The sequence below is a fragment of the Hoplias malabaricus genome, chromosome 1, assembly GCF_029633855.1.
Source record: "Hoplias malabaricus isolate fHopMal1 chromosome 1, fHopMal1.hap1, whole genome shotgun sequence".
Classification (NCBI taxonomy): Eukaryota; Metazoa; Chordata; class Actinopteri; order Characiformes; family Erythrinidae; genus Hoplias; species Hoplias malabaricus.
In genome coordinates, this window is record NC_089800.1 from 75845857 (window position 1) to 75872854 (window position 26998).

A 26998-nucleotide genomic window follows, 5' to 3' on the forward strand; every position below is an offset into this window, starting at 1 on the left:
TAATTGGAGAGAGTCTTTTGCAAACAACACAAACATATTCAGATTTTAAAAAAAGGGGGTCACTGTATAGACTGAATGTGGAGTATAAAGAAACACTCATTGTAAAACCATTGAATTGAAATAAATAAATACACTATTTACACTACTAATTTTATATAGAACACAACATTCTAACTTGAACACAAGTCTATAGGACTCTAAAGTGCCGTATTCCTCTTGTCTGGTCGCTCTTTGGTTGACACCTGCACCTGGTTACGTCTGGCACCTTCTTCCTCCAGGTATCCCTGCTGCATGAGCCCGGTGATGTACTGGAACAGTGTCTGGCAAACGACGACAGCAGTATTAAAATAACACCAAAGCCACTGCCTCTTATGGTATTCAGAATCCCAGTACCAAATGGCTCCTTAAGACTCCAACTCCACAACCTGTTGAACTAATATAGGGCAAGAAACCTTAAGCATACTTAGTTAAAACACTTGCACTGAGTACAGACTTGTTGGGCACTGTAAGTGCAATAAGTTTGCTCATACATCTCAAACATAATCAAAATGTCCTTGTTTCTACACGTGGCCATTTCACATGGTCTAATGACCATCAAGTTGCACTTTAATTCTACAATTACAGACTGCAGTTCTATTACTCTGCATACTTTGTTAGCCTCCTTTCATCCTGTTATTCAGTGGTCAGGACCCACACAAAGCATTAGTTGTTTGAGTGGTGGCTCATTCTCTGTGCTGCACTGATACTGATGTGGTGGTGTCATGTTAGTGTGTTGCACTCGTGTGAGTAACTCAGTCGCTGGTGTCCCATTGCTCCTGGTACCAATTCACATTCACCATGTTCTGCTTCTGAGACAAACAGACTTGACTTTTTTTCTTTTTTCATACTCTCACATGGTATGAATAAGGACATGGGTTCAGGGCTTGTACAAAATGAGTCTTGTTTCCTACACTCAAAACCCTGAAGCTGATTTGAACTGAATGGCCTGTCATATTGACTGGTGAAACTCTTTTGTACTCACCTTCCAAGCCTTCTCTAGTTCAGGTGTCCATTTGTCTTTCAGAATGGGTCTAACTGCACAGATGAACTCTGCTCCTACATACTGGGAAGAAAAAAAAAGCAAAGACATGACTGTCAAACGCTAGAGGGCGCCTGAGAGACTCCTCCTCAATGAAAGGGAACGCATGGAGCTAAATGGCTAAAGCGTTCATGAAAAAGATAAATGATAACTACAACAGGCAGAGGCTTAGTAGGGTACTTCACGGGTTACTGAGTGCTGATGAACTGGTTAGCGAGCTGTTCAGCATGATGGCTGAGGAAAATTGAACAAAGAATGTCAGAGGAGAATTCTCGATTACTGACTGTCAATAGCACGACTGAGAAGAATGGACATGTCTTAATGGAAGAATGTTTTTGAGAAGTAACCTTGCAAGACACATTCGTGATGCCAAAGTGAATGGTGGAGCGTTCAGGTTGTTCTCCTTGGCATTTCATGAACAGCTGTGGCCTTGATATTAGCATGAATCAAAAACTAAAGTGTTCTTGAATACTGGAATATAATTTTGGCAGAGAACAATGATGTCAAACCAAAACACGAGAACCTAGGAACACACAAGAATGAGCGTTGAGAAACAACCATTGACTAATGCAGTGGTTCCCAAACTTTTTCTGTCGTGCCCCCAGGGACCTGGAGGTTGTGGGTTTGATTCCCGCTCCGGGTGACTGTCTGTGAGGAGTTGGTGTGTTCTCCCCGTGTCCGCGTGGGTTTCCTCCGGGTGCTCCGGTTTCCTCCCACAGTCCAAAAACACACGTTGGTAGGTGGATTGGTGACTCAAAAGTGTCCGTAGATGCGAGTGAATGTGTGTGTGTGTCTGTGTTGCCCTGTGAAGGACTGGCGCCCCCTCCAGGGTGTATTCCCACCTTGCGCCCAATGATTCCAGGAAGGCTCTGGACCCACCGCGACCCTGAACTGGATAAGGGTTACAGATAATGAATGAATAATAAATGGCAGAACTAGAAATTTGTTCTTACCCCATAATACTTTGGAGGAGCATTATAGCGGTAATGACTTTTTCCAAGCTCCACAGCCAGCATGTCCAGCCGCTCTAACTGGTCCAGTCTGGCCACACTTTTCTCAATGAAGGACATCACACTGCAAAAAAAAAAAGAAACAAAACACAAAAAGCAGTCAATATCACTGTGTCATACGCAGTAGTGTACCAGTCAAAAGTTCAGATAAATCATAAAAGGAGGCCCTAAGGCACATCCTGCTTGAAAATCCCATCCTATAACATTTATATATATATTAAAAATCATTGGTTAAAACCATGAATGAAGTCACATAACCCGTGGTGTTCTCTGCTCTTTGTTTTCACAGCCAGGTTGGCCATACGTTAGTCAGGTCCTGGGGAAACGTTGGCCCTCCCCACATTTTGATTTGCTTTACCCAAGATACAAGACCGTGAGTGCCCACACAACACTGTGTATGAACAATGGCAAAGTGCAACATGAAACCTTCGGGAGAAAGTGACCATTCAAATATCCCTCAAAGGGAAAAAAATAAAATAAAATCTTCTCTCGTTCGCCATCTAGTGTTAGAATGTTGGATATGTCACCTTTAATATAATCATAATTTTTGTTGTATTTAGACTTTGTGAATACTGTTGTAATACTATAAAATAATTTAAAGATAGTTGTGTCCTGGTGGTATCTAAATACCAATCACATTTTCATTTAGTGTAGGATTGGAACAATTATGCAGATCATTTCTGGAAGCCTTCTGGAAGTCCTCGGTACCTCACTGACCTGTGAACAATATTTTCCAGGTTTCAATCAGCTGCTACAACTGGAAATTACATTCAAGTCACTGTGAAATTGTAGTATAGATGGTAAAATGCTTGTAATGAGCTTCAAACTGAGCATGAACTGTATTTTATAAGCTTTAAATATTCATATTTAATCTATAAATGCCCAAGTGTGTCATTAGCTTACCAAGCAACAATAATTTAACTAGGTGATCTTTCAGAAATGATTATTTATATTATATTATTATCATTTATATTATAATGATCTCTGTGAAATGTCCATCAGCTGTTCTGCACCTTTCACAGGGAGAGGAACAAAGTGGCTGGACATGATAAAAGTGCCAAATGCACTGTACAGAGAGATACCAGGGTTCAGAGCTATGTTTGCATCTGTAGGCACTGGCATCTGCAGATTGCTGGCTCCATCCTCAAACAAACATCTGAGTCTGGGATTGGACCCCGAACAGTGTGTGTGCAGTGCTAGACACTACGGGGATGTGTCATGTGACAGAAACGGGCAGTTGGCACCCTTCTCCCACTGAACCGTCCAGTGCTTTTACATTAGTGGCGTCATGATAGTAGGTGTGAGGTGTTACCTAATCACAGGACAAATCAGTAGTTTCTCCATTCCTTCATTTAACATGCAGTCCAGCACATCAACTCACACAGTAAACAGAGGTGGTGCTGGCAGAGTTCACTCTCAGCAGTGTTTGAGCATGCGCTCCTGCCTCTGAGCACAGCTAAAGTGCTACTTGGCCTTTGGAGCCGGAGGGAGAGCGACAGTGTTGAGCGCTGTGGGCGCGCACAGCCTGAGCTCCGCAGTTATGGACCTTTCACAGGGAGAAGCACAAAATGGCTGGACACAAGTGTTAAATCCACTGTGCAGAGAGCTCTGAGCTATGTTTACCTCATTACAAAAGCGCTCATTTGCATCTGGAGCCATTTCTTGAAGGGGAAATTTGCAGTTATGTGGACTCCTGCAATTCATAACAAAGGGCTTTCTACGAATGTACTTGTTATGAAGAGCTGATTTTGTAGTCCTCTAAAATGTTAGGGTCCACATGTGAAGCACTAGCAGGAACATAGAAGCACGCTACGTATTTGCCCCCAAGAGATGCACCACAGTGAGTGCAAGACTGACAGCACTGTAATAAAAAGTCTAATGATGAGCTCTTGCTAGCTACTGTTGTGAGCCATTTGCTTTCCCCTTTGGGTCTCTGTGAGGTTTCTCAGCACACTGGTGTGTACATGTGGGTCATTAGATGTAATTTATGTAAGAGTAAAACCTAGTATAATAATTGGTATAGCATCATTTCCAAACAAGGATAAAATGACATTTCATTTAAAGGGAACGTCTACGATCGTGGGCAAATGCAGCTCTAAGGTGAAAAGGTATGTTTGAGGGGAAAATAAAGGTGGCTGAATTTTAACTTGTCGGTAAGTTTGAATTACAACAGATACTCAATTGTAACTCAAGATGTTTAGATTTGTAGCACTTTTGGCAAAGTAGTTAGCCATCTCCTGAGTTTAGAGACACCTTAAGTGATCCGAAACAGCACGAATAAGTCAATATTACCTACATATGGAGCAGGAACAGAGCAGTCCTCGTTTTGGTTTGTGCTTAGAATTCTGTCTGCTGCCTAAAACTGCTCCAGATTCTTCTGCCATGAGCAGAGAGAGAGACAAACAGAACCTAGCATACTGGACTGAGCCAGTTTTTTTTTTCAATGATTTACAGACACTGGGGCTTTGTAAAACAATGATTTTGCTGAAGCAGTTCTTACATGAAGCACAAAGTTAGCGGAGAACTGCAGGTCCACTTTGGTGGCTGGTAAACTGTATTCAAACTAAAACATATTCAAAATTTTCCTTCGGTCAAAAGTGGCCCAAAAAGTTAATTCTGGCAATATGTTGACCTAATTAGTTTTTTATATGTCCAGGGGTAAGCAGGAGAGTTACCCTCTGGGGCTGTAAAATCCATGTGTCAAGAGCGCTTATGACAATAGTTGATGTGGGCCAGAGCTGGGCATTTGAATATTTTTTGCCTCCACCAACGAACCATGACTCTAGAAACTAACCCGAGCCTCTGCCGAGCCGGCGGCGGGAAATGGCCACTGACCCCAATAGGAGAGTCTCCCAGCGCTCTCAGACTTGAGTGAGCGTTTAAGATTAGCAAATTGTAGTTTTAGCAGAAATTCGTGCTAAATTAAGCCGTATCTACGCTTCATCTCCCCACATTCACCGCCTACTCTCTGTTATTCCACCCACCCCCCACCTCCCGTCATACAGCCAGTGCCTGTGTTACTCCTACAGCCAGTCGGCACGTCTTCAAGGTAGCGATGTGTAACCATTTAAAACTTATTTCTTTTTTATTACTGTTACCACTGTATTCCTCTTTTATTTTTAGTAATGCTACATGTATTTTTTTTTACTAATTTGAGAGTGTTGTAAACATATATCAGTGCAAAAAGGGTGACTTTCGGGGCGGGGGCTGGAACGCATTAATTGCTTTTCCATTTTAAATGGGGAAAATTGACTCGAGAAATGAACTTTTCCACTTACGAACCGGGTCACGGAACAGATCAAGTTCGTAGGTAGAGGTTCCACTGTATTTACAATGGCAGATTCAAGTTGGTGCTTTTCCTCTGCAGTTTGATTTCAGCTACCACAGCTCCTCCCCAGAATAGCAGGTGACACTGTGTCAAATGGGAACACCTGGCTTTGGAATCTACAACAGTGGAGGTAATATTAAACGTGTGTATTCGTATGAACATGTTGTTTTCTTTTGGGGTTGAACACAGCTTCACCACACATCATTTCAAACTAATCAAGATTTTTCCTCATTCCTTGTTGCACCATCCAGCTCTAGCTAGATTCTTTTGTCTGCCACCAATCCAAGAAGCGTTTAAACCTCTTCAAAAGGCAATAGTCAGATGAAAAAAGCAGTACTGACCGCAAGCCATGGGCACGCAACTCCTTGCTGGTGCGCAGCCTCTCCAGGTCCTCCACATCACGAAACAGGAAGAAGACATCTTTGCACTCTGGGTGAGTCTCGAACAACCTGTTGCCAAGACAACACACACTTTATTTTGAAGTTGGTTTCCTGGAACAGAAATCAGAAATAATGCACGAAGCTGCACTGCACATCTCTGACATTCAAGGACATTGAATATTTGTCAGAACAGCTGTGCTTTAAAAAACCTTTAGCCATTAGTTCCACTCTTTATAGAGTTTACAGTAGTATTATTACCCATGTAACGCAAAGCATTCACTTATTACTGATTATTAGTCTCTGCTTATTAATTTATTTAAATTCAGGATTATTTTTTGCACTTGATCCAACTGTGACCAAGACCTCATTTACACTGGAGCCCTGCAGCATCAACATCAGCCGTAATTAACACCATCTTACACAGAGCAGGTTCCTTAATAATGACGACTTGAAATGAGACGTAGGCCCCAAGGTCCAAAGCCTTATTGTGCTCTTTATTAGACTGCACAGACACTGAGCATAGAGTGAAAACAATCATTAAAAATTTGCAATAGGGCCTTTCAACAAGACTGAGGCACAGACCAAAATATTTAAGCATAGGCATTATCTGGCTCATTAGGTTCAATATAAAATGGTGGACAGGGAGACTGAAGGGGACAAGTCTAGTTCCAGATATGAAACAGGACACAACTAAACTAATCATTACAGTCTGTACACCAAGCACACTGCTGTAATCAAACCTAGTGATAAAAGTAAAAAAAACTATATTAAAAACATGAAGTTGGCACAACAGGTAGTGCTGCTGTCACACAGCTCCAGGATTCTGGGGTTGTGTGTTTGAATCCCACCTCGGGTCACTCTCTGATAATTTTGGTGTGTTCTCCCTGTGCCTGCAGGGGTTTCCTCCAGGTTCCTCCCATATTCCTAAAACACATACTGGTAGGTGGATTGGCTGTACAAAAGTATGTAACCATAGATGTGTGTCCTTTTTAGTGCCCTCAAAAATGTCACCCAGGATTTTCCCTGGGATCCAACATACAGTGACAAAAATTGAAACAGCTTGAGATGCAATCAATGAATTGTCCAGACAAAATAAAATGACCACAGGTTTGCTTTCATTTCATTGTAAAAACTGTTTGTTGTCTATCATTTTATATCCTATAAAATGTCATAAGTGTTTAGATGGTGATAATCTTTTACCTGGTACAAAAAAAAAAAAAAAAAATATATATATATATATATAGTAGGAATATAACTGTGATAACATCTAAATGATTCCTTCCTATCTTTCCTTCATTACACACAATTGCACTGAGCTCGTTAGAAAGTCAGTAGCTGTCCTTGCTTTATTCAGTCATTTTTGGATGTCAAAAAAAACAAATCTTATGAACAGAAATCTTATGAACAATTTCATAAAAACTTGGAGGTGTTGCAAAACGTGTCAAGCTATAAAACAGAAAACACAAAGTGCATAAAGCAGAATTCATTCATTATCTGTAAGCGTTTATCCAGTTCAGGGTCATGGTGGGTCCAGAGCCTACCTGGAATCATTGGGCGCAAGGCAGGAATACACCCTGGAGGGGGCACAAGTCCTTCACAGGGCAACACAGACACACACACATTCACTCACACCTATGGACACTTTTGAGTCGCCAATCCACCTACCAACGTGTGTTTTGGACTGTGGGAGGAAACCGGAGCACCCGGAGGAAACCCACGTGGACACGGGGAGAACACACCAACTCCTCACAGGCAGTCACCCGGAGCTGGAATCGAACCCATAACCTCCAGGCTCCTAGAGCTGTGTGACTGCGACACTACCTGCTGCACCACCGTGCCGCCTATAAAGCAGAATGTTGAAGAGAATGTTAGCCTATGCCAATTCACAGGGGCTTTACAGACATTTTTTCAATCACTGTGAGAAATAAAAATACAGAAGCTGCTGCCCTTCATTATCTCCATAAAACAACTTTTGTGATGTTGTGATAACAAAATACATAATTTTACCCTAATACAATAAACATACACAAAACCACAGCTTCTGTAAAAACCTGATTATGGAATAACATTGTTTTCTGTGAAGCAACTAATGAAAAATCTAGTTACATTACACACCACTGTCAGAAACTCTACACTTGTTGACCTGTGTTATTAGCAGCGCTTCTCCATGTCTAAACCATTAAACAGGTACTTTAAACCACATAAGGTTAAACAAACTCAAGGCTTTCTCATGTGGTTTCTGATAAACTAAGCCACAGTCCCTCAAGTGCAATGGAGAAATTACAAACCAGGAACAGTTCCCAGATAACAACCTGGCCTATCCATTGGCTGATTTAAAACAGATGTTGCTAGAAGGACCTTTTCACAAACTGAGTTACTGTAATGAATATTAGTGTATAACATAACACACAGGGACCAGGGAATATTTTTCAGGCACTGTAGATAACAGGATTACCTATCTAAGCCTAAGAACGATCAGTGGATTAGGAACACCTGCCTTGTATTTACACTCTTTCTAATTTATCAGCCCCACTGACCAGACAGGAGCACTCTGTACTTCTACAATTACAGGCTGTAGTCCATATGTTGCTCTGCGTTTCACCCTGTTCTTCAGTGGTCAGGACCCAGACGTCACCACCAGAGAGAAGATATGTTTTGGGTGGTGGATCATTCTCAGTGCTGCAGTGACATTAGCATAGCTGTAGTATGCTAATGTATGTTGAGCTTGAACAAGTGGAATAGACACAGAAGTGATGCTGGATTTTAAGCCATTTACAAGATGTTAACCTGATGCATAATCTTCAATCTGCATACTTTCTTATCCCTATTTTACACTGCCCTTCAATGGTCAGGGCTGTATGGTCAGGATTATTCTCAGCGGTGGCAGCGACTTTGCCGTGGTAGTGATTGATGCGCAGGTACAACTGGATTAGACACAGCAGGGCTGCTGGAGTTTTTAAAGCCCTCAGTGTCATTGCTGGACTGAGAATTGTCCACCAACCAGAAACATCCAGCCATCAGTGTACTGTGTCTACTGATGAAGGAACAATGAGGTAAGTGCGTCTAACAGAGTGGACAGTGAGTGGACACTGTGTTTAAAAACCTGAGCAGCACTACTGTGTCTGATCCACTTGCAGCAGCGAAACAAAGCGCTGAGAATGATCCACCACCCAAATCATACCTACTCTGTGGGGGTATTGAACATTGAAGAACAGGGTGGTATGGAGATAGGAAGGTCTGCAGAGACACTGGTGAACTACAAAGGGCTCCTGTATGGTCAGTGGAGCTGATAAAAATCGACAAAGAGTGTAGTTACAAAGCAGGTGTTCCTTATCCACGGATCGTTCTGTGTATATAGTAGTTATATCTGGTTATACATCGAAATGAGTTCAAAGTATTGGGTTATGGAGACTATAGGGAACACAGCAGAAAAGCAAAGCAAGACTTGAGATCTTTGCGCATTCTCCTCTCTTGCTTTCTTCCCCAGCTCATCTCTAATCTCTCTCCATCTGTCTGTCTGTCTGCTGGACTCTGTTCACTCGCTTCCCTGTGGAGCATTAATGACCTTCCTTGGTTTTCCAGATAGGGGTGTGTAAGCCACAGCAGGGCAGTGTCAAATGCAACCTGGAATAGACTGCTTCCTGAGAGAAAGAGGGGCGGCCAGCAGACATCTCACAAGCCACCACATAATTGCTCTGGTTAGAATCAACCGGATGGGCTTAATGAGAGATTCTCTGTGTATTTCAAATGCAAAGATGCAGTCCAGATTCTTCCAGAGGTAATAGATAATCATCTCTACATCAGAGTATGATCATTCAAGAAGAGCTGTGCCCTGCGGTGATTCTCAAAATAAAATGACTGTCATGCGGTGTGGTATAAGAGGCTGGATTTAACAGCATCACAGCATCACAGTAAATCACTTAAACCTGTTCCGCTTTTGTCACTTAGCATTTAACAACCTTGCTGTTATACAGGAGGGTATTCGTTAAAGCTTCCATGGAAACACTAACAAAACATCCCTAAGTGAGTATCTTGCTTGCTTAGGTTAATGGTTAGGGATGTATATAAAATGTGTTTCTTTAAAAGGTGATGTTCACAATTTTAATCAAAAAAACACTTTTTATAAAATTCACAATATGTTTCCTCATCATTTGCTGCCTCTCTGTTTGAGCACTGGACATGGGTTTGATGTGTTTATGAAAGACTATTGTCAGTAAACAGGAAAACAAAGGGAATCTGTCCAATAAGCTAGGCTTTTTCTCTCTGCTCACGGCTGAGAAATGGCATCTGGAGATGTTTAGCAGCAAAGAGACAAGGATATTTCTCTTTTCCTGCTCAATAGGTGAGTAATATTGACTTATTTTTGCTGTTTCTGATTACTTAAGGTGGAGCTGACTCTAAATTCGGGTGATGACTAACTGCATGAAAGTAAACACAAACTGAAAAAACTATAAATGAGCTTCTCTGATAATTCAAACAGTGAATAAAACTTACAAGTTAAACTTCAGCCATGAATAAACAGTCCTTTTTTCTCCTCAAACATATCATTACACCTTAAAAGATGTGGAGCTTCTGAATATAAACAGAGGGAACAGCAGTGCCCCAGAACTCTCATAGTTGCCTTTAAGGAAGCATCCTTTAAAAGGTGGTCAGTGATGTCACTCACCCTCTTCCTTGAGATCCACCTTCCTGTGAATTTAGCTCCCACCAAAATACTGCACCCTCTGTTATATTCTGACATAGCTGTAATTAAACTTCAGCAGCACTGCTGTGTCTGAACCATTCGTACCAGCACTACACACACCAACACACCGCTTGTACATTAGTGTCACTGCAGCGCTTAGAATGATCCACCACACAATATTACATGTTATAGTGGAATTGCCCTGACCATTAGAGCACAAGGTGAATAGTGGCTAGGGTTGGGCGATATGACCCTAAAATGATATGATATTTCATGGTATTTTGGTGATAACAATATTCTTGGCGATATGACAAAACCCTGAAAAATAGTTGTATTCATTTCAAAAACACACTATTGCAACAAAATTAATATTATATTAATATTAATTATATGAACATGGTTTATTTTACATCTGATACTGTGAAACCAAACCACCTTCACATGACTGAAATCACTTCCCTTTCGGAGCAAATTCTTCCACCTCAGAGCCACTTCCCACGGTACCTGTCGCTGTTCCTAAATGACTCATAACAAACGTACACCATATTACACGTAACAGCACTATGTCATTACGTAAACAGTCAGAATATGACTAATATCACAACATTGGATTTTTTATAGTGATATTATCATGTATAATACAATACATCATCATCATCATCATTTTCTTCTCCGCTTCTCCATTTCAGGGTCGCGGTTAATACAATACAGCACAGCCCTAATGGGGGCTAACAACGCATGCAAAGCAATGGACAGGCAGTGATGGGCAGAATGGACATTGAGAGTAGAAATAAAGAGGTACTAATCTTGAAAGATCTTTCCTATAAGAGGCATTAAGATATCTTAATTTAGAACTTGTATATGGATAACGCAGATACACTTCTATCAGCCCAGACAGATTTATCGTTGAAGGATCAACTTTTCACAAACAAGCATTCAAGCAGGAATCTCAACATATCTAGCCATTTGCACTCTCTAATCACATCTCTCCATTAAAGAGACACCCTGCACCAAACACAAAACTCACCCTGGCAGCATCATCGAAATCTGCTACATTCCAAAATGACCCAGTCACATCAGCAAATAAATGTTCTTTCAATTGAATGTGTAAAAGCTGGAATTGTGTTATGAAACAGCCTGGCTGAGGCAAAGAGGTAGAAAACAGGCATGTCACAGGAGTTTATTTGCGCTTGAGAGGCTGCTTTCATCTGGCTAAAGTGACTTGGTGTTTGCTATCACCTGCAGCTGAAATACACTTGTAATACAGCTAAGGTTTTCTGGGGAGGATAAACCAAACCATCATTATTCAGTCATTCATTCATTTTCTCTAACCACTTCATCATGATCAATTTCGCTGTGGGTCTGGGGACTCGTTTGCACTCAAGACAGAAACACACCCTGGATCACAGGACATCACACACTCACACATTCACTCACAAACTCATACCTGTGGACAATTACACACACTCACCCAGTCATTCATACACTCACACCTGTGGAAAAATTTCACACTATTAGTCACTCACACCTGTGGACAATTTCACACACTAACCCAGTCACTCACACATTCGCACCTGTAGACAATTTCACACACACTCACCCAATCACTCATACACTCACACCAGTAGACAATTACACACATACACAATTTCATACAGTCACCTACACATTCACACTTGTAGCCAATTCACCACACTCACCAAGTCTCTAACACACTCAGAGCTGTGGGCTTTCATACATTCACCCAGTCACTCACACCTGTGGACAGGTTCACACACATTCACTCAGTCACTCACACCTGTGGACAGGTTCACACACATTCACCCAGTCACTCACACCTGTGGACAGGTTCACACACATTCACCCAGTCACTCACACCCGTGGACAGGTTCACACACATTCACCCAGTCACTCATACATTCAAACCTGTGGACAAATTCTCACACATTCACCCAGTCATTCACACACTGTGGATAATTATAAACAGCAAATCCACCTGCCAATATGTGTTGTTCACATACATATACATATATATCTTCTCCTGTGTCTATTTTTATTTGTCTTTCAGAGAGAAACTCTCTCCACCCATGATTATTCCGCTTTATCACATTGTTCCACATTGACCCTCCAGCCACAATTTGGGACAAAATCCCATTTTCTCTAAGTGTTAGCCAAAGCCAGGTTCCATTGTTATAGTCTTGTGTCTTGTGGGGAGACAGCTGCAGATGCTTTTATTTCTCCTCCAGTGTGTGTGTGTGTGTGTGTGTGTGTGTGTGTGTGTGTATAAACATACTGTCTCACATCTTTTCAAACTCCCCATCACTAAGCAGCTCACCACACTAGGAGAAGATCACTGGAAATGGGCCAATACACTCTGTGTCACGTAGGGAAGGCAGGAACCTTTCACACCCAATCACACACACATAGCTGAGTGTATTCTTGCAGTGTCCCAACACACCACAACTCCTGAGTGGTTAAGTCACCCCTGCACAACCTCCAATTTTTAAAGCAGGAAAACTGCAGTTCAGCAGGAAACAATCAGGCATTCTCACAACATTATCAGTGATGCATAATTTCATTTATAAACATTTATGAGAAAACCAAGCAAGTAACAAAGGAAAGTTACAACATATTCCATTAAAATCACCATTCTTGATATTATTATTAATATTAATAATTCATCTTCTGTAACTGCTTCATCCAGGTCAGGGCTGAAGTGGGTCCAGACCTTCACCTGAACCCCGAAGTGTGGAAATATAGGAGGTCATATTCATATTGGCTGTTTAATGTTTGCACTTTTGGCCCCTTATCGTCTTGACCATACAGCAACAATGCTTTATGTATTTCTGAAAGCTCATTCTGAAGGAATCTGTAAAAACACTTTTATTTAATTTACATTTATTGTATACTGTTCCCATTGACTCTTAAAATTGACATAGTCTACCCCTTTTCCTCAAGTGAACACAGTTCTGTGTTCTTAATGAAACATATGTGGCATGTTTTGGCCACAATCCTGCAAGGATCAAACACCACAGCACCCTTTAGCCTTGTCTTTGTGCTCACATAAACTCTGGTCCAGCGCTGGTCAGCATACAATCAGAATGACTTGGTTAGTCCCATGTATTCTGACTTCGGCAGCACACTAAAAAAAATAAAATAAAATAAAAAAGAGTGGATTGTTTTATTTCACAGTTTGTGGGCTGGTAGGAGCAATAGGTGCCCAAAATGTGCTAATGCAGTGAACAAGTGATTTTTATTTTAATAACATGTCCCCTTTAAAGGAGTTTCAGATTGCTTTTTTTTTTTTAAATAAAGTCTTTCTATATCAAAATAGTAAGAATACACTGTTGGCAAGTGCACCATCTTATCTCAAACCATCAGATTTTTTTTAAACTTTGGTGCTTCTATCAATAATTTTTAACGAATATATCAGTATATAGGAAAATGATTTATTCTAAATTATGTATGAGATATAAAGGGGCCTAAAGGGTCAGAATATCTGAACAGTGCTGATAGACGTCCAGTTTGCTCATTTTGCATTCTAAACACAGAGATGTTTGAATAAGAGTGAATTTAATATAACTGACCAAAAAAGTTCAAATATCATGGGATTAAAGTGAATCAAGCCTCCACTATGCACACAAAATAAACGCTGCAGGCCGGAGTCTTACAGTAGATTAAAACTACCGTTCTCTGGGTTACAGAATACGCATAAGACTCCTGGCACTAGGTTGATGTAGTGTGTCCTGGCCAACACACTAAGATCAAACTTTCCTTTCTGGATCTCCTCCAGGGACGCATTTACACTGGAAGGGCTAAAAGCTGTCTGTCTTGTGCTTACACACATCCACACACACACACACACACACACAAAGCCCTGTGTCTGATTACATTAACACTCGGCATGAAGCGTGCTGAAATTATTTTGCATCTTTCCTGCTGCTGTGGACAACAGAGATGGCTGAAAAGGAGACAGACCAGACAGATTATCATAATGAAGAAACGCTCAGTGAAATAACCAGTGTTCAGAGTATTCGAATGCATAGTAACCACATACTGCATTGAGCAAATTTAATTTGTCAGTAATGTTTAATAATAAAAAAAAACAAACAAACACAAATATCCATTTAATTATTTATCTTCTGTAACTGCTTCATCCTGATCACGGTCATGGTGGGTCCAAAGCTTACCAGGAATTAGTGGCCATAAAACATGAACTAGGGATGGGCGATATCCACATTTTTCATACCTATATCATACCGATATATATCATCGCAGTATACAGTATTACCGTGTGGAGGGGGGGAGGGGGACTAGTTTGTGAACGAAATGCTTCTCGAAGTTCTATGTAAGCTCTAGAAAAACAAAATCCCGGACGTTTGTGAAATTCTGCCCGGACTTGTTTTTAAGTCTAAAAAAGAGGACGTCTGGTCACCCTACTTATATCTTATATTGGTCGAGTGAATTTAGCTAATCACAGGCTGATAGTGCACATCGACACACGTGATGACGATAAAAACACATTTCTGAGAGAGAGAGAGAGAGAGAGAGAGAGCAAATTTCAGCAACTGGTGCTGAAAATAAGTGAAATAAGATGGTTCGACACTGTTTAAATGCACAGCTGGCGCTAAAAAGCACTTGTGTTTTGAGCCTCAGTTCGCTGAAAAATCTGCGGTGGTGTGCTAAACCACAAGTATTTAGAGGATAAAGCCATATACATGTGAGCTCAAAGTCGAGAATTTTGTCTGTTTTCAGCTTTTTTCCTCTCTTTTAATCCAAACTCATCACTAAATTTTCAACTGCGGTGGGCTACTGGGCTTGTGCTTTTCTCCACCAGTTTTCAGACCTTGACGTCAGCAGTCATTGAGCTCCCACAGCGCCCCCTCCCTGTGGCTCTCTTAAATGCACATGAACATTTTAGCTGACATTTAAAGACACGGAACAGAAATTTGACACACCACACACACGTCATAAATAACCGCCCACATTTTGAGATACCGTCCACTTTTTTTAATACCGTGGTATACAGCATTATCGTTATGAAACTGAACCACCACCCAAATAATACCTGCTGATGGTTGTCCTGAGAATAGGGTGAAAGGGTACTAATATAGAGTGTGACCAGACCTCCTCTTTTTGCCGGACATGTCCTCTTTTTTAGACTTTTAGGGACCTAAAAAATGCGTCCGGCCGTCCACCGTCTTCCCCCGTCACAATTATTAAAAAAAAAGTCCTAATTTCTTTCTTGAAGTGTGCACTTCGATGACGTATGATGACGTTGTTGTAGGTGAGCAAAAGGGGCGCGCGGGGATTAAGTGTTCAAGGGGGTCAGAGCTCAGAGCAGAAATGGGACACACTTCGCCGCGCGCACCTTTTTGTGCTTACACCACTTTCAGCCGAGCTCCACTCCATATTACAGGGTTTTACTGGAGCCTCGAACAAAAATGTGTTTAAAGTTGTTAAGGTCCACGTATATAGAAGCGTTTGGCGTTCTGCTCTATATTAAAAAAAAACTGAAATTCGTCACTTCTGTCCCTATAACGACACAAATACACGGACACACCCGACCGTTACTTACTTTCTGACGAGTTAATCCAGTTACATCTGCGCAGTTTTTCTGTTTAACATTAACTTTAGAAGTAAACAGGCCAACTCTCATTAAAATCACATACAGCACGTTTTATCAGCCAGACCTTATAAAATATGAAATATAAGTATTTTTACATAAATGTCTGGATCCCAGCGATGATCATTTATCAAGTCTGTATCTATTACTTCTGGTTGATAAAATGTGGTACTTGGTTTTAGTAACGTTTAAAAAACAGTTAAAATGTAAACCCATTAGTTTCTGTCATGATCATGAGCTTTCTGGTGTAAACAAGTCACTTTAATACAGGACTTCAGGTTTGAAGTTTGGTATGAACAGGATATAACAGGTCTTAATGATAATAAACTGTCAAGAAATGACAAAAATATTAGTTTATTATTTTTGCTTAGGGCCAAATGTTGAATGGAAAGGAATCTGTCCAAAAAGGCATTTGTTATTTATCTTGTTAAAGAGTAGCTGTTTATGTATTAAATTCAGCAGCATAGCTGCATGGTTATGGAAGCATTTGTGCTGGCAACATGCCCCATGTGTCCTCTTTTTTGAAAACTCAAATATGGTCACCCTAGGTACTAACAAACTATGCAACAGGTGGATTATAGTCTGTCATTGTCAAACTAGAAAGGGGTCAGTGCAGATGATATGGTGGATAAAGTGTGTAGAAACAAAGAGGTTGTTTTAATGTTTTGCCTGATTGGTGTATAACAGAAAACATGTAAGAATGCAGTCTCTATAATTAAAGCAGGAATAAATAAATGATGGCATGCTGAGGACTATGAATGAAATGAAAGAGATGTGAGGCTAAAGGGCTTTAGTTCAGCTCTGTGCCTAAGCTAAGGTCAATAAACACAGCCCTGAGAGCGAAGTGTATCTCAGGCCATCAACTAAACACAGGGTTTAACGTGGTTTGGGTAAGAAAAATTATTCTGTGGGTAATCTGAGGACCAAGACACAAAAACAATCGCATTACAAGGTACCTACATTTATGTCAAACGGAATCTAAAGTTCAATGAAAATGCAACAGAGAACATCAGTGATGTATGTTAAGGCAGCCTACTACCCTTCAAGAGAATGGCATGGGAGCATGGGAAAATATCCTATTTTGCTTTAACAGATTTCATTCATTCATTTTTTTCAGTAACTGCTTCATCCTGTTAAGGGATGTGGTGGGTCCAGAGCCTATAGCATCACCCACACACTCACTTTTTTGGGGGCTGTGGGAGGAAACCAGAGCACCTGGAGGAAACCCACACAGACACAGGGAGGACACACCTACACAAAACCCTAGGACCTTGGAGCTGTGACAGCGACACTACATGATGTGCCACCATGCTTTCTCATAGATTTCAGTGGCGTGTAATTAAACCGATACAATATAAGCAAAGGCCTTCAGACAGAGAGAGATCAGACATAGACAGATCTAACTTTAAAATAACACTACATACTATTTTTACCTTAAAATTACAGCTGTGTAAAATCACTGTGATGCTGACCAGTAATAGGGAGAACAGAGCCTTCATCGTTGCTACTCAGGGCTCAGCACTGCAGAAACTGTACTATGTAACTTTTGGTGGAGTGTAGGAAACTTTCTTTGGAACACTGCAGTTTCAAAGCAGAAATGCTCAGTCATGGCATCGGTTGCTCATTTCACTGTAAGATACGTATTCCAGCTTGTAAACAATATCACACATACATGCTAACAAGGTTTTAAGTTTAACAGTTTTAATCTTTACTTTAAAATGATTACAAATTGCTGTCCAATTACTTACGTGTTCCATACATTGTTGAAAGGTATATGCAGAATGTTGTAAGGAGAAATAGTTCCAAAAGAAATATATTTTTTATTCATTTACAGATTTAGCACTATTTTATTAACACGGGTGGAAACACTGCTGCCCTGTACACGGCAGGTGTGTGAAGAGCTGTTCAATTCCCAACATTATTGTTCTTTAAAGTTAGAAACTGTAAACATAAAAAGGTACAAAAGTGGTTTTAATGGTACGTCACATTACTTTCTCCAGAAGGAGAGGGGGATATTTTTAAGCTTTCAAAATTATACACACACACACACACACACACACACACACACACGAACAGAGTGGTTTTATGAATTTTATTTGCGGGTCTTTTAAATGATGATAATGGTGACTTAATAGAACAAATGACAGAGCTCTCAACAGTCTGTTAAAACCAGAACGATTTGCCTGTGCTCTCACCTGACAAACATGATGATTCCCACCTTGGCGATGTCCTCCTGGATAACTTTCCACGACTCCTTGATCATGTGGATGTGTTCCTCGGTGAGGCGCTCCTCCTGTGCCCGGGTTTCTGACACTTGTCTCGGAGTAAAACCCAGACCTGAGATAGCGCAGCCCATAATGTTAACAGCGGTTTTACCGCACACATACACAACTAAATACTCCCAAACACGAGTCTGTCTGTCTCTATCTTTCTCTCTCTGAGAATTGGAAAGGTTTAGACCTCGGCTCAGCTTTACTGACAATGACTGCGACTGCAACTCTCTCTAACGAGAAAGCAGGAGCTCGAGCGCAAGGAGGAGGAGGGGGAGGCGGTATTTACGTCTTTTGCATAAGATAAAGACGAAAACTTTAAAAGAAAGATACTGCTGCCTGCCTAAATTTAATAACATTTTACAACCGTTATTCGAGATATTTGATTGGTGAGAGACTCCGCAGTGTTTGTCCAAGGTCCTTTATACGGGTGAAAATGTGATAATTTCAAAACGGGTTGAGGAAAAAAAACGTTAGCAACATGCTAGCACAATTATAGAGAGAGGTGGAAGGATACCAAAATGTTGACGTCCCCCTCCGCTCATCAATTAAACCCACCAAAATTATTTCTAAAGTTATTTTTAAAAAAAGCTTAAACACCTACAATTATGTGCCGATCTATGGATACCATTAGACCCCATTTCTGTCTCCACTTAACTGCACCCACTAACAGTATTGGTTCCTTCAGTTTATGACGTAAGAAACCCTGGTTTCTGAGCTAGCCAGTTTTAGACTGTATTTTAAATGCTGCAGTTTTTAAGCAGAACCACTCATATCTGGCACTGACAGCATATTTTACACAAAATATCTTTGCCTTACAATAAAAACACTGCACAGACAGTGTACATTAGGTAATAGCCTTCATGGGTCTTTAGTGTTTCCAATTTTGATGCAGCTTTTTGAGAATTGTTTTTTTTTTTTCTTGGAGCATTATGGAGCATTGTACATCTCCTAGTCACAAAGCATGGAGTGATACTGAAATATTTTTTATTCAGAAATTTGATCTATGATTTGCAGAGGGTTTTCATTAAGCAATCTTTTACAAACGGAATGCATGGATACACATGACAACATTTGTATATAGGAGCTAAGTTTTTTTTCCACTATCAGTGAAGTTTATAAGAATTAATAACGTCACAATACAGTTTGTTTGCTACATTTTTAGAAACTTTTCAAAACCAGGTAATTCCCCATGACCAATACAACCACTCTCCATGGCTGATTTAATTCACTTCATTCTTTCATTAAGAAACAAAGTGGTCAGTCATTTTGTTGTTGGCTCTAGTGATGGGCCTTGGCACAGGAACATGGAAAAACATGGATATGACCTGTTGAGTTCACCCTTATAGGGGAAAAACAGTGATATCTTTTGGGGGCTATTAGCATCCATGGCACATAGTTTATTTTTCAGTGTTATCTTTGGAGGGATGTCTGTAGCTTCTGGGACAATCTACTCTGAAATTCCCACAGACATGAAGGAAATCACTGCAGTTCAGTAAATTATATTATGTTATACAGTGTCTATAAAAAGTATCATTCCCTTTAGATATTTTCTCCTTTTATTGCTTTAATCTTTCTAAAAAAAAAAAAAAAAACATCTATATTGTCCAAGGTCCAATCACTGGTTAATCAGAATTCCTGGCTACAATTACACCATAAAGAAAAAGGAACGTGTGGAGTGGAAAGAGTCAAAGCCCAGACCATAATCCAATAGAGAATTTCTGGCTCGACTACAAAAAGAGTGTTCAAACCAGATCCCCATGCAACCTGACAGGCTTGGAGCAGTTTTGCAAAGAGGAATGGATGGAATATATTTGCAGTGTCTAGGTATGCAAGCCTGAGACCTATCCACACAAGCTCAATGCTGTGATTATGGCCAAAGGTGCCTCTAATGAATGCTGACTTGAAGGGGTGAATATGTTTGTTTTAAAAAAAAAAAACATTATTAATGTTTATTTTATAGCATATATTTTAATTTAATTTACATTTCTTTATTGAAATCGATTTTCACTTTGTCATTAAAGATGTGTTCATTTATTTTAATTTTTTTGTAAAATCTTGTCAAAAAAGTCAAATTATACTGAACATGATCCCATTTATAAAAGCAAAACAGGAAAATATCCAAGGTCTGAATATGTTTTATAGGCACTGTATGTAGTAAGCATATGTAATCCTAGAAAACCTGTGAAATTAAAGAATAAAATTTGAACAACATGAAATGTAGTATTGCTTTGAACGCATATATGCATAGGGGATTATCCAGGTCACTGAAACTGCCTGGTGTTACTGATGCTTTCTGTGTCCTAAAAGCTTTATAGATTCATATCTTAATTAATTGATATTTTCAGAGTGAAATTTATTTCAAAACTATAAAATATATTTAAATATGAACTACAAAATCACAGACTAAAATAAATCCACCTCCGCTGCTGTCCACTGACATGGTTTAATTGAAATAATCCTTTACTTACTTATCATTAAAGTGGAGTGACAGCTTTATAAGATTTCCCCATTCCCCTGCAGTGCTTATATATACAGACAATGCAGATAAACTTGGCAGTGTCTTCACTTTACACAGTATTAACACACACCTATATCTGAAAAAAGAGATCACATCTTCACATTGTAGTACTCCTGCCATTATGTAATGTTACCAAAAATGTGTAACCTGCAAAGCACTGCATGAACCAGACACATTTATAAGACCCTAGATGTCGCACTTACAGTAATCTGGATACAAGTTAACAGGTTCGGGATAAGCTAGAACAGCCCTGATTAACTAGAGATATAATAACGTGCGTAAGAACAAGACTTAAAAGAGGTTAACATCTTAAATCACAAAAAACAACACAAAACATTGCAAACGTCTCCCTTCTATGCTCGATTTTTGTGCAGCTAACTATGGTTGTGGACATTTTGCTACTCACCCCTCTAGATTACCATTCAGGTAAATACAGTATGATGAACCAAACGGATAGTCAGAATACACATAAGCAAAATATATCCCACTATAATAGCATATCAGAGGTACATTTTTCCTGAGTGCGTTCACCAGTGTTGAAAAATACAGTTAACAAAAGACTTTATACATGGATTAACAAAATTCCAAAATATAAGAAAAAAAAACCTGTACATAGTTACACAGTTCATTTTATAAATATACCCTTGGAGATCTGAGTAAGTATCCCTTTTCCAGTTAGGTCAGCCATTACAGCATAACCTTACAACTGGAGTGGTTTAACACTCAAGCTTTTCCTTTCTTAAAAACACACATACAGCCCAAACTGCATGAAAACATAGCATACTCACAGTACCATATCGCTGCTGTCCCAACAAAAGGGTGTATCGCAAAATGTCAGGAGAAGACCAAAAACCCAACTTTGAATGTAATATAATAATATAGATTTGCATCAAATAATTACAGACATTTTATATAAGTCAATTTATCCTAAAACATTGGTGCAAATACATGGTTTTGGTGTGACAGCAACAATATAAGAACTCATGTCCAGCTCTATTTGTCCGTGCTCCCACAGAGAGACCCGTTGTTTTTGTATAGTCATATCATCGCTGTCCATAGAAAGACATGCATCTCCATTTTAGTCTACTACATCATTTGAACACAGCAGCTGTCCTTCACACAGTGTAAATTTTTCATGATGAATTATCCAATAGGAATACTCCAAAATTACTCAGAATTAAATGTTTTTACAATGACTTCCACTGTACGTTAAGAAGGTTTTTTGGAGATATATGTTTTTATTGGACAACGATGATATATAAACAGAATGAATATGAAGGCAGTTCACTGTTTATCTATGTGTATGAGCTAAGGTTCTGGAATTTCTCCCGCAGGTTTTTGACCAAACTGTGCTGGCTGTTTTCTGTCTTTCCGTACGACCTCAGGGGATACGTCCTGTTACCCTCCAGCCATGCTTGCAGCTTCAAGTCATTTTTATCCACCATCCCAGCTGGGAGGTCAATGTCTCCATCCAACCTTAATTGGTTCTCATCGGTTTCATCTTTCTTCTCTTCACCAGCATGGCTTCTGTCCTCTGTTGTTTCTCTGACAATCCTTTCAACGATTATGACCTTGTTTTCATTGGGCAGGCTTGCCTCACCAAAGATATAGTAGTTCCTTTGGACTTCTGGGAGACTCTGCCGCTTTTTCAAATGCAGAGGCATCAGGGCATGATCTGCTGAGTTGGCTTTGCACAGTTTTGTCCTACTTTGCCCTGCAGGTCCCTGGTACTCGTGGCAAGCGGTTCCTGTAACGTTTGTTGGTGTCGTGCTCTCATAAACTGGGCTGGAACAGGAGCAGCTATGTTGGACTTTGTCGTGCTTAGGTCCAGCCTCAAGTATGTGGTCAGGGACAGAGCAGCTGCGACTGATGGTGTGAGCCTGAGAACCATGACGGGAATATTTAGAACGCAGCTCTCTTACATCTGGCCAGTGGAAGGTCTCAGTGTAGACTGGGCTCTGTGGACTCAAAGTAGGTGTTTGGCTGGGGGATTGCAATCGAGAACTGTCCGAGGAAGTGGGGCTGGGAGATGGACTGGAGACCCTCGGATCAGTGTGCTCACATGAACCATGTGACAGTATGTGGCTGTGCATACCTACATATTTAAAACAAACAAACCAAACAAACAAACGGGTATTATAATATGACAAATATGAATTAAAGAAACATTTTTTCCTCAATAAATCAAATTTGCATGTACAAAATTTTTCCAAAAATGTTGAGACAGTTTGTAATGTGTGATAAAGACAGAAATGTTTGATTTGAAATGTTCTTTAACTGACAAAAAAGCAAATAAAAAAATAAACAGGAACACCACAGGACACGTGGATCATCGCTATAGCTCAACGGTGAAGTGACACCAATATGGTGGTCGTGATTTAGTGTAAAGGAACACTAGGTAAGATTGTATAGTTGCAGAGTGTAATTCACTTTTACAGCATTGTCCTGAAATCAAAGGGGAGGGGGGGGGTTTCCTAGCTTCCTCCAAAAGTTACATAGTGCAGTGTCTAGAGTGATGAGCAACAACATCTCAGGTTTTGTGAAGCATCCCAATGATTTTGCAGCTGTAATTTAAAAGGTAACAATACTACCCAGTGTTCCTTTAATCCACTGAAAATACAGGAATAAAGGCCTACGGAAAGAAGCAATACCTACCCTCTTCATGCTCTGGAAATTTGTCCTCTACAACAGAGGCCAGATTCTTGCGGCCAAAGTGGTTTTCAGGCAACCGGGCCCTCTGCCTCATTACGGGGCTGCTGTTCTTAATACGTTGGCTATACTGCCTAGCCAGCTGAAACACCTTGTTCTTCATCTTCTCCATATCTTGCAGAATTAGGTCATCCTCTGAGCCTGATCTCAGGGAGATGATCTTGGGTAGAGGTGCATGCCTGACCCTGTGTCTTCCCTGAAGCTTGTGAGGACTTTTTGGGCCGATCACTTGTTCCTGGACCTTGCCAGCATTGTTGATAGCTGGTGAAGTGGTTGGAGACCTTTGTCCAGCCCTGCTGTTGCCCAGCTCCTCTGGTATCAGCAGGGGTTCACCACTCTTTTGCTTCTGCTTAGGACTGACAACTGTGTGATGGTCATCATCACAAGCCTTAGGAGCATCCTGATAAAACTCAGAACCTCCAACAGTTTCTACCTCCGTATCTTGCCAAACCCTTATCATCTCAGATGAAGGTCGAAAGTCCTCGTCTTTACCGACTACTGGAGATGTAACCATAGCATCTTTGCTATCCACAGTGGCTGGAATGTTAGTGTTTGGGGCATCTTCAGACGTCTGTTCTTTGTTCAGACCTGGAAGGTCAAAAACATCCCAAGATGTTGGCCTTGAAATGGACGAACCCTTTCTGTGAACCTCCACGGGTTTATCACTGGGGAGGCCATTGAGTTGCCGACTCAGATCACGAACCAACCCTGCAGGGATATAGGAGAGGCTCTCTCTGCGCTTGATGCTGAAACTGGCATCCTGATGCTCTGCATACTCATAGTATTGCTTGATTTTGTGGATAAGCATTCTGTCCTTCTTGGAGAGGGTGTCTTGTTTCTTTGGTGGTCTTTGGTCTGGGGTAACAGTGCTTGAGGATGATAGTTCTGTCATGGGCATGAACACATTAAGATCCAGGGAGGAGGAGTGTAACTCAAGAGCGTTCTCACTCTCCGACTTGTCAGCATTGAGACTGAGCAAGCTACTCCTTCTGCTGACCGTGCGAGATGAGTGGCAGCCTAGGGAGTAGAGGTCATCAACCACCAGACTGTTTCTCCGAGAAAGGCTGCTCATAAACCGCTCTGCAATATCACTGGCTTTGTCCAGCACAGATGTGGGCAAGATGTTCGTAGCTTGTGTCTCTGGCAAAACCTCCTCCTCTTCGTCATCATCTTCCTCCTCCTCCTCTAGGTCCTCCACATCTTCAGTAAGGTTTCTGCCTAACTGTGTCCCTATGTCCTCCATTTGGCTCTCATCGGGTATGGGTGACAGTGAGTCCACACTGGTCTCCATGGGCTCTTCACACTCCTTGCCTCCATCCTGAGAAGTCCCAGGGTGAAGGAGAGGCTGTAGTCTCCTTGACTCTTCTAGCCGTCCAGCCAGAGAAACGCTCTGTGAGCCGTGATCCCCAGAAGAGTCCTAGAGACAAGCAAGAGATGAAGATAGCTTCAATTAATATTCAGAAGTCACAGTTAGCTTGACAACATCCACAAGATGAAAAATATCTGCACAGCACTAGTGCTGTTGTATTTAGGTCATCTTCAATTCTACAAAGAGCTGAAATACACATTTCTGGGACTGTAGAACTGATTTGCCACTTGTTTGTCTTCTTTTCAGGCACTAGGAGCTGATTTCCAGCAGCTGTTGTTCAAGTCTGGCTGTATTCCCTGGCATGAGGGAAATAACTAGGACTGCAGAGCAGAGATAAGGCCAGAGGGAGCAGTGGTTTTTAAGCTAATAGGGATGGAAACACTGGCTTTATCAGAAATTGTCCATTATTGAAGAAGAAAAAAAAAAGGAACATTAAACTTAGCAGGGGAACATGGATTCATACTCCACTGAACTCTGAACATCTTTTAAGTTTACTAGCCAAATTATACAATATAAATCTGATGCTAAAACCTATTACTCGCTGTTCTGTTGGTAATGTATTACATTTATGTGAAGACTACAATGTATACTGTAACACATTACAGGAAACAGTTTACTGATTTCTTAGAAAATCATTATTTACATTATTCATGTTGCTAATAGCTTGGACCATATTCAGTATTATTGTATATACCCATGATTTTAAAAAGCTGAGATATTGTATAAAGGACCACTTGTCCACTATTATTTGTCAGAATATAATTCTGCAGAAAATTTACATTTTGACCTAGGCCTATTTTTATATTATATATTTTATTAAATTATGGCTATTGCCGCTTTTTCACTGCATCATACCTTCTCGACTCACCTTGGCTTTACTCTGCTTTTTCATTAGGCACCTGTAACCGGGTACTTTTTTTTACTCCCTTTTCGCTTGTGGTTCTAAGTAAGCTGAGTAGGGACTGAACATGGCGGGTAAACCATGTAGCATGCTGATTGGCCAGAGGGACTTGTCAATAGACATCATGAACACGTTAGCAAAATGAACAATCTGCAAATTACAGTAGTGATCACATTAGTTTTTATCAGACTCACAACGGCAGACAGTAAATTACGCTTTGGTGTTTTGAAGAGGTTCATATGGTCCTTGGATTAGTGGACTATGAAGAATCCAGCAAGAGCTGGACGGTGCAGCAAGGAACTGTGGAAAATATTATTAATAAATGTAATTGTATGGTTTGGCTTTAGTTGACATTAAAGTTACCCTGCAAGATTTAGGCAACATGATTACGTGCAGGACAGTAGTCAAAGCAGAAAAGTCAGGGGTTCATAGCAAGCAATATGCTCTGCATATGCAGACAGTTAATCTTGAACAATCTTGCAAAGCATAGGCAATATGAATAAGTGTAAAAAAAGCAGCAACACAGGAAGTAGAGATGGCGGGACGAACTGCTAATCAGATGGATCAGCTGAAGCAAAACAGAATGTTCAATAACACTTACATATCCAGACAGAAAAACAGTTATAAACACATAGCAACGGACTAGCAAGGCTAATGCACACAAATCGAGGTCCAATCACAAACAGACACCTTGCTTAAGAGTCAGACAGAACATAGTATAAGAAGAGGAGTCAGAAAGCGAGGTCTTCAGAGAACAGGAGGTAGAAGGCTAGGATGTATTCAATGTACTGTTCCCTCCGAAATTCCGTATAATAAAAACTGTTTTGATTGTTCACTCAAACTCTGTGTTAACCTCTTCTGTTCCAATTATTTGCATCAACAAACACGCAGGACGGATTTTGATATTTTTTGGGATTGTAGTTTTTTTTTGTTCTGTGGACAATGAGCAAACAGCATTTAATATTACCACTGCCGTTTTGGTTTACAAAGCCCACAGAGATTGTTTTGTGACTGCTTTGTCACTGGTTACATTTCAGGGGGTAGAAGTGTGCTAATGGAAAATCTACCAGATACATAAAGTGAGTAGAGTCAAGTATCATGCATTGGAAAAACACCATATGT

The 26998-nt window shown here is 40.5% G+C and overlaps 2 protein-coding genes across 4 annotated transcripts in view; both read right to left on the reverse strand.

Annotated features, from left to right (window-relative positions):
- Nucleotides 1-36: 36 nt before the first annotated feature.
- Nucleotides 37-19066, reverse strand: xgb (x globin). Of its 3 annotated transcripts, none has more exons than XM_066673461.1 (6): nucleotides 18981-19066; nucleotides 18302-18443; nucleotides 5758-5865; nucleotides 2032-2152; nucleotides 1022-1102; nucleotides 37-433 (listed from the first exon to the last, which is right to left on the reverse strand). In XM_066673461.1, exons 1-6 carry the CDS (start codon nucleotides 19015-19017, stop codon nucleotides 188-190), a joined length of 735 nt encoding a protein of 244 aa, XP_066529558.1. In that variant the 5' UTR covers nucleotides 19018-19066; the 3' UTR covers nucleotides 37-187. The 3 variants fall into 3 exon arrangements, with proteins under 3 accessions (XP_066529558.1, XP_066529559.1, XP_066529560.1); XM_066673462.1 differs by having other exon boundaries at nucleotides 43-320; XM_066673463.1 differs by lacking the exon at nucleotides 18981-19066 and having other exon boundaries at nucleotides 48-320; nucleotides 18302-18952.
- Nucleotides 19067-19383: 317 nt separating this feature from the next.
- The window catches only part of LOC136698920 (pleckstrin homology domain-containing family G member 3), a 69699-nt gene continuing 62084 nt past the window's right edge, over nucleotides 19384-26998 (reverse strand). Inside the window, exons 18-19 of the mRNA XM_066673465.1 lie at nucleotides 23553-25023; nucleotides 19384-22992 (exon numbers count right to left, since the gene is read on the reverse strand). Coding sequence (XP_066529562.1) covers nucleotides 22193-22992; nucleotides 23553-25023 — 2271 coding nt within the window. The 3' untranslated portion in view covers nucleotides 19384-22192. The remainder of the gene's footprint in view (nucleotides 22993-23552; nucleotides 25024-26998) is intronic.